Source organism: Glycine max, chromosome 16, assembly GCF_000004515.6.
Source record: "Glycine max cultivar Williams 82 chromosome 16, Glycine_max_v4.0, whole genome shotgun sequence".
NCBI classification, from domain to species: Eukaryota; Viridiplantae; Streptophyta; class Magnoliopsida; order Fabales; family Fabaceae; genus Glycine; species Glycine max.
This window is the reverse complement of record NC_038252.2, coordinates 25,232,490-25,240,753: the sequence shown is the minus strand read 5'-3', so window position 1 is coordinate 25,240,753 and position 8,264 is coordinate 25,232,490. Positions and strand designations below refer to the sequence as shown.

The window sequence follows — 8,264 nt, the reverse complement described above, 5'->3', positions numbered from 1 at the left end:
GTTTCTTTGGTTTTATTTATATTTAATTAATTAATTTCATTACATTCTCTTTCATTATATCTCTTCATCAATCCCAAGCATAACCGTATCTCTTTTCATCAGTCCAAGCATCATAACCATATGCATTCGACTACAAGAGCTTCAAAACATAGGAATTTAATTCAAATACCGTACACAAACCATGTTGGATTCAGACCTGCGCACAAAAATAATAGACTTATACGCACACTTCTTTTGTCCTCCAACTCAACAAATACTGTATTTCATGTAGCGTATCCTCAAAACATAAATTATACTTACAATATAGCAGGGAACGAATCTTAGAGTTTGCTGCTCCTACTCACTTTAACACAGTAGAAAATGAATACTGTATGAACATTACGAATTTGTCTCTGCTTCTCTAATGTGCAGAATTACTTAAATCAACGGCTATAATTTCACACTTTACTTTTAAGTAGTTGTATAGGACTCATCCAAAATTACAACGGCCCAAAAAATATCAATGCCCTATTTTTTAGGACACCACTATGCTGATTAGTTCCTGTAATGAACACTGCAAAATCGACAGATTTCCTATTTTACGTAAAAGTGATCACAAGCAGATAGGTATCACAGAGACTCCGGACTAGTGGATGGTCTGATTCTAGCTGGCATTCGCTTACATTGATTCAACTGTGTCTCAAACCCATGTTTAAAAGATTTTCTGGGGGTTATAGACATTTTGTTCAAGTCAGGGTTAAAATCAAAACCTTCAACGCTCACCATCATATCATCATCAATCATATCCTTTGTGTTCCTGTCGATAAAATCATCATCTGATACTTCACTGCCACTATCACTGAGTTCGTCATTGTCATCATCATCATATGTAGTTCTGACTTTTGACCAGCGAACAAAATGTGGCCTTATGTAGCTGAAGACAGTCCACATTGAGAGTTGTTGTGGTGAACAAAAAGCAACATAAGCATAAAATTTAATTCAATAAAATGTTAATGTCAAATCAAACAAATTTAGTTGAATAACACTTGCCTTTCACTTTTCTTCAACAAACATGGATCAAATGGGAAAAACATGTCAAGTCTATCAATCCCGCCAAAAGCCTTGGAAAGATCAGACTCAAGCATATCATCAAAAACAAATGACTCTGACGCCATGAAAAGTTGAGCAGCCTTTGCCTGTCTAAGAAATTCCACTACTACAGTAGGCAAACACACCTGGTAGAAAAGTTTACATCAATCTCCAAGTATTTGTTTCAGACAAAAGCAGCACAACGTTGTAATAGAAAAAGTTCAAACAGTCTTCACCCATCAAATGTCAGGAGGGCATGAATACAGTCTCCCCATCATTTTATACACAAAATCTGACAACTAAATCTGTTTATTAATAAAAACCATGATTGTTGTAAAGTTCGTTACCTTCAAGGGACTCAATTTATGTTTCAAGATTGCCTCCATGGGCATATTAAGCAGCTGCAATTTAAGCCTAGGAATATCCATCAAAGATCTCATGCGAAAACACAGAATATACATAATGGCCTGCTCACACCAAAAAAACATAACGAACAAAATCAATATTCTGCAAGAATATAGATAATTTTTGCAGTTCATAGAAATAACCAGTGTTTCCACCAGATTTAAGACGGCAAAATCAATGAATTCTATTGATGACTTCGTCAATCAATAATCCATCAATAATTCAATATAAATGGTGATGGGGGTGATGTTCAAAAGTAGTTGCATTACTTTCATTCCCTTGTCAGAAATAATGAAAAGGCATCATACTTACAGCCCCCCCATCCCCCCACCCCCAGATCACCAATTAAAAATCTGACAAGGCTCACCTGGCACCCAGAATAAAAAACTTGATGTGCTCGTGGGTTCATATCAAAATCACGTAACTTGCAATATGCATAACACCAATCAACCAAGCTGAAATTTCAACCAAAGATCATAAAATCAATTTATAAAATTGTGCTTTTCTTACAAAATAAAACATTTGATCATAAATGGATAGTGGGCATTTAAAATGTTTCCAAACCTTTGTATGATGTTAGTGACCAATGCAGCTGAAAGGAACTTTGCACGAGTCAAATAACTAGCAAGATAAGCAGCAGCACTCATCCTGCAAAGAATGAATGAATACAATTACCAATGCCATAAGTTACATTTGAAATTGGTTGGAAAAAAAAAATTATCATGCTCATTGCGGCATTAACCGAGGACAAACAGTTCGGCATCACTGTAACTCAAATTATTGATGACCAAGTTACAGACATGATCAGATGCAGTGTTGTCAAATGGTGGCCATGGCGGAAAGGCGTGGTGAATTTTTGAAAAAATGCCACCAAATAGCGGTGGCGTGACGGGTTGCAAATGGCGGCGTCATGGCGGTCATGGTGGCATGGCGGAAAATAGCGGATTATAGGGTTTTTTTTTCGTGGTCATGGTGGCATGGCGCAGCCCTACCACAATGGACAGCACAGAACGCAGCCCCTCCCACGCGACCGAGCCGCGAACCCGCATGCAGAACGCAGCCCAGCAGCGACGACCCCGTGTTCCCCCCACACGACCCAGCAGCGACAACTCGACGAGCAACAGCACACCACGCATGCGGGCACACACCACGCACACGGCAAACAGCGACGGCAATGGCGCTACAGTCTGCAACGGACGGCAACGTGATTCTGTTTTTGTTTTCCTTTTTTTTGCTTGTTTTTGTTCTGTTTTTTTCTGTTTGACACCCCTTTTTTTCTGTTCACCCCTTTCTTTTCTGTTCAGCCCTTTTTTTATGATATTTTTCTGTTTGACACCCCTTTTATTTTTGCTTCTGCTTTTTTTTTCTGTTCAGCCCTTTTTTATGATATTTTTCTGTTTTACACCCGTTTTTCTGTTTTTTATGCTTTTATCCTTTTGTTATTTTGAACTCTTGAATGAGTTTATTTGGTGCTGGTACTTGGTTATTATGTGAACTCATGAAACTTTTTTAATTTATTTGAATGCAATCCATTGTTTTTTTTTAATTTTTTATTTATATTTATTTTTTATCTATTGTTTTGTTAATATTTATATGTATATATAATTATATATTTTTTTTGTCCACCATGACATCCGCCATTTTCCGCTACACCATCCGCCATATTTTAATATGGCGGATTTTTTGCTTTCTGCCATGAACCGCCATCCACCATTAACAACACTGATCAGATGGAAAAAAAATGCAGGCAGTAAATTTAATTATGCCAAGTGTGACGAGTGTATAAATAAGCCCCATTCCAACTATATATTTTATTTAGCATTATCGATCAGGATTCAGTAGAATTATAATTCTTGAATGCAACAATAAAAATTTACCTAGTAATAGGGGGATTAACATCACATCCAAACATATCAGCAAGAACCATGGCAAATTTCACACCACATCCTTCAGGGTCCAGTGCACATGCATAGAACATCACATACTGAAACAAAATTTACGCCACTAATGAGAACATATTTCACAGAAATAGTACTGGCAAGAAACATAACACAAGTAAGAAACAGTAATGATTAGCAAAACAGTACCTGGGTAAATTTTGACTTGTACGCATTCAATACGGTTCTCTGAAATGAAGCTAGTAGAGTATCGAATACCTAATCAAAGATAACAATTAGAATATTATGAAGTCTTGTTGATGCACTTCTAAAATATGTTGTGTGCACTCGTGTGCGCAATATGTGTAATTTTATAGATGGGATTACCTCAGTCAAACGGCCACTGCTTTGACAGGATTCAAGGTGCAAAAATGCCAGCACCATTAGGCTATCTAATTTCTCAACAACCAAGTTGCCTTGCAAATTTTTTCTATTTAATAACTCTGACGGAGGCTGTAAAAAGGCCAAAAATCATGATAATTATTAGATAAATATTAATGAACATGATAAAATTTATGGGAAATATAAGCGGAAGACTCAAAATATACGGCATATAATGTATTAGATAAATATTAATGATCAGCAAAGAAGATTACTTATACTCCCCAAATAACTAGCATTGCATAATGAATAAACATAGTGCTCAGAGATAGACAATAACTCTATATATAACAGTTAATTAGTCATTAATCATCAAGGCACTTAACAAAAAAAATTTGAAACACTAGCATAAAGGTATACGCTGCATAGCCAATTAAGAAAGCATTAGACCACCTGCAAAGTCTAGCATTACCAATCAATGTCTCTAAAGGTTTAACCATTCTTTTAGGATCATCAGATCATGCTCCTCAAAACTGCATGTTGCACCTTAAACCGAGAGAATCTCAAGTATCACAGTTGATGAGAAATCAGATAACTTTGCTCACTCAAATTCGTAGATGTTATCCAAACAATTCAATTATCTAAAAGGAAAATCTAAACAGATTATTTCACACTCCACTACCCAAGGAAAAATATTACTCCTTACAGCCTACAGGTATAGCTGCTTTTGCATTCAGTTAGTAGTGACATGATTGGAGTTAAAGCAGCCAGAAGATGCACATACAAGTCCAACAAGAGGCAAGAGAAGAGATTGGATATAAGGAGCACCTCAGGCAACTTGAGGGAGCTTTCCTCACAGAGATGGAGCTCCATGCAAGTTCCTTGTTAATGGCAGTGGACTTGACAAAGCCCAGCTCATAAAAATCATCAGGTTACAGTATAATAAAAGACAGTAGCAACAAGGATTGTATGTGCAGATCAATTTATGTACAAGATAGCTGCTGCCAGGCATCTATACTAAATATTCAATGCCATAGGTTGGCTCACCTCAAAGGCAAACTAGATACACTTGGCAACCTAATGCAATATTAATACTTAACATCTAATATCATCACCTCCTTTTTAAGGTAGGCGGCACCTTTGACTACAGATCAAGAACACACCAGTCACCAGGATTAACTAAGGAGACATACCCAGCTCAATTGATGGACTCACACGAGGTCACACAAATATTTACCAACTGAACTCAACTGAAAATTTTGTATTGATTCTACAAGACATATACAGGTTAAGCACAACTAATGGCCACACTCCCCCTGCTAAGAAGGATGAGTGGAAATGCTTACTGGTGTAAACCTATGTTGTCAAAATCAGTTGTGGAGCATTTCAATGGTGCGGTTGTCATGCCCATGCCCACGATCGCAGCAGAACATGGCGGCATGATCACATTTCCGAGGCATTTGGACGCTACCGTCGTGCCAGACACTTTGCGACCACCATCACATCGCCACCGACCTCCCTCTCTTTCATTTGAGTGCATTAATGTTTCACTTTCACAAGCAGCATGAGCTACCTGTCTAACAGACAACCTGGGTAGATGGGGCTGATCTAAGGTTTTTAGCCTCTTAGGGTGTGTTTTTCTCTTTTCTAATCTTGTGGGCCTTGGGCCTCAAGTCCACCATTTCTTCACTTAATTATTTTTTTTTTGCAGGGAACCGATTTTACACCAGTTATTTGCCAGGCTAGTTTTGAGGGTAGATCAAACCGGATTTGACCGGTTCCTTGTTGTTCCAGCCGATTCAGTCTGGTTCTAACAACTATGCAATTATCATTTCAGGAAACAATGTGTGCAGAGAAGGAATAAACATCAAACAACTTCACAACACACAAAATGTATAGAAGAATACAAATCAGACAAGCAATACAGTGCCAAGGACAGGAATAAGAGATTTTTCACCTTCAAGCAAATTTCTATCTTCAATTTAATGAGGTGCATATTTTAATTTTCCAGGTACCATTCCATCATTAGACCACAACATGAACTGTAAATATATAATAAGATGCATACCATACTATCACAATTCTCATCCTCATCTGCAAATTCAGTAACATCTTCTAACTCCATTTCAAATATGCCTTTGGCATCTTCTTGCAGGATTCCATCCCATCCAATTTCCACCTACAACCAGTTTAATAGGAATTATATTGTTGGCCAAAGGACCCAACTTTTCTTTGACAAAATGTTTGAGGATTAACCAACTTACATCCAACTCTAGCAACCTATCCACAAGAGCAGGCAGCATTATAGAACCGACAGTTTCTCCAATTGCACCACTCTCCAGCCTTAACATATTCTCGACATACATGACAATCTCCTGCAAGCAACAAAAAGGTGAACTCTGATTTAATAGATTACAGTTAAATATATCTCTTTGATAGATAAGTTAGCAATACACAAAAGTAGAAAACTGCATATCAGCCCTCTCCACAACAACAAATGTTTCTACATAAAGTTTCAAAATCAAAATGCATACTAAAAAGTAAAAAAAAAGATGGTATATATTGTCTGTGATATAAAATAATTCAAGGACAAGGAAATGGAGTCTTAAAAGATCCTGCGTACTGCATAACACAAAAGTAAACAATGCCCCTACATTAGCCATATTATATACCAAAAGTGGAAATACTGAACATCTACAATACTGAATGTAAAATTGACAAGAAAAAAATGTATAATGACAATTGGCAGCAAGCTGATTGATACATCATCTCATAATGCACAACAAACACATTAAGTATCCAGAGGAAGTCGTATGAACTCACAGTTTCCTTACTGAAGACACTTGGCATTTTCTGGATAACTATTGGAGATAGTCGCAAAGGTGCAAGAGGCACCAAATCAGCTATCTCTTTCAAAGCTGCATGTACCCGTGACAGAACTTTATTTTTTCTGTCAATTCCATTCTCCTGTCTCAGAGAATCTAAGAGGTAAAAAGGCGGCACAAAATGTTTCACAAGCATCTCCAAACACCAATCGATGTATTTTCCATTGGAAGCAGCCTGCAGAAAAATACATTGACAGCAAACTTAACAAAAATTCACGATTGGCTCTATATTACAAATCCAGGGGTGGTGCAAAATGATCAAGTACCAAAGATATTATGAGTTCCAGCAGCGCATCCATAATATCAATTCCATAATTCCAGAGGCTCATTCTCGAAACCTGGACAAAATAAAAAATCATCAGCCATGGAAGAACAAATTTGAAGTCCCAAACACATCATGAAGAACCACGGTAAAAAATCATACAGCAAAGAGCAGGGATTCATGATGAACAGAATCTATATAGGACACTGCTCCAGAAAGCGCCTTCAAAGTCGTCTGCAACCATAAGATATAAAATTGTAACACATGGTCAGCACAGTGGCTTAAATTTAAGTTTAATAAAACAATGCAACATTGCACTTCATTATGATGTTAAAATTAAGAACCTACCACAAGTATAGCAACCTCATCAGGATTAAGATTCTTCTTCGGGTGCAAATAACCGACGAGCTCGTCGTAATTCTCTCGATCACCCTGAGCCACAACAATCCAAATTTTATTTTCAATGCCAATAGAAACATAAACATCAAATTGGGCAAAACTCGTGGCAGTTATTCTTTTCTAGAATAGCTTACAGTTGTTACTGCAACAAGCACGCCTCTGAAGTGACGAACTAACTGTGAATCACTGAAATCATCGTTCTCCATTTGAGAAAATTCTTCCTTGTTATTCACCTGAACCCTTCCCATGCTCTCTTAAAACCCTAAGCAAAAACCCTAACACACGTAACAAAGAGAGAGAGAGAGAGAGAGAGAAATCGCAAAGCGTAAACGAAAAGCACTTAGAATAAGCTAATAAATAATAACGGCAATACGCAGATGTGAACTAAACGGAGAACGCTTACGGAAGCTGCGTCGGTGAGAAAAAGGAGGTTCGAAGGAGTATGCTAAATATAGGTGTGGTAGCAAAACGACGGCGTTTCGAGAAGGAAGGAAGCGCGCGGAAAACGGTAACTGGCGCTGGTGTCGGATGCTGTTACCTCTTCTTCGCGAAGGAAGAGTGAACAATTGCGGCTACGAAGAGGGAACAGCAACAAGGGTCTTGAGAAAAGGGAAACTCGTGGTTTATATAGGCATCCTTCTTTGGTTTTTTCTTTTTCCTTCAATTACTTATTGGTTGGGCCCTTTCAGCCTTTGGGAGCCCGTTGTCGACCTCGCACGATTTTGGCCCATTGGGTTTCAAGAATTAACTGAATACGTTGCCGGATTTTACTTCCTGCACCTCCTTTTGCTACCTGTATCCCCGAAAAAACCTGAATGAACACAAATACCCCTGCATCACGACCAACCCCCTCCCCTTTGAGGTTGATGCCATCAACAAACACCTCTTTCAAAGACCACAAGGGTGATGCTAAACACATCTAGGACTTCGTGTTGCACCACATCGATGAGGTCATGCCAATATTTTTATAACCTGTTGGCTTGAGTA

The 8,264-nt window shown here is 38.0% G+C and overlaps 1 protein-coding gene across 2 annotated transcripts; it reads right to left on the bottom strand.

Annotated features, from left to right (window-relative positions):
• Positions 1–232: 232 nt before the first annotated feature.
• On the bottom strand, positions 233–7,879 carry LOC100814416 (RNA polymerase I-specific transcription initiation factor RRN3). 2 transcript variants are annotated; one of them, XM_003547836.4, is made up of 16 exons: positions 7,681–7,879; positions 7,412–7,552; positions 7,227–7,310; positions 7,041–7,112; positions 6,883–6,954; positions 6,555–6,791; positions 5,996–6,106; positions 5,800–5,910; positions 3,738–3,863; positions 3,561–3,629; positions 3,351–3,457; positions 2,038–2,121; positions 1,841–1,928; positions 1,416–1,535; positions 1,030–1,214; positions 233–913 (listed from the first exon to the last, which is right to left on the bottom strand). In XM_003547836.4, exons 2-16 carry the CDS (start codon positions 7,523–7,525, stop codon positions 610–612), a joined length of 1,884 nt encoding a protein of 627 aa, XP_003547884.1. In that variant the 5' UTR covers positions 7,526–7,552; positions 7,681–7,879; the 3' UTR covers positions 233–609. The 2 variants fall into 2 exon arrangements, with proteins under 2 accessions (XP_003547884.1, XP_006599254.1); XM_006599191.3 differs by having other exon boundaries at positions 7,412–7,539.
• Positions 7,880–8,264: the final 385 nt, after the last annotated feature.

Bases quoted from the DNA above. Each gene is read 5' to 3' on its own strand.
- LOC100814416 (XM_003547836.4), bottom strand. From the start codon at position 7,525: ATGGGAAGGGTTCAGGTGAATAACAAGGAAGAATTTTCTCAAATGGAG. The intron at 7,113-7,226 runs GTAGGTTCTTAA...TTATGGTTGCAG, and splicing joins ATGAGGTTGCTATACTTGTG to ACGACTTTGAAGGCGCTTTC. The intron at 6,955-7,040 runs GTATGATTTTTT...TATTTTGTCCAG, and splicing joins ATGAATCCCTGCTCTTTGCT to GTTTCGAGAATGAGCCTCTG.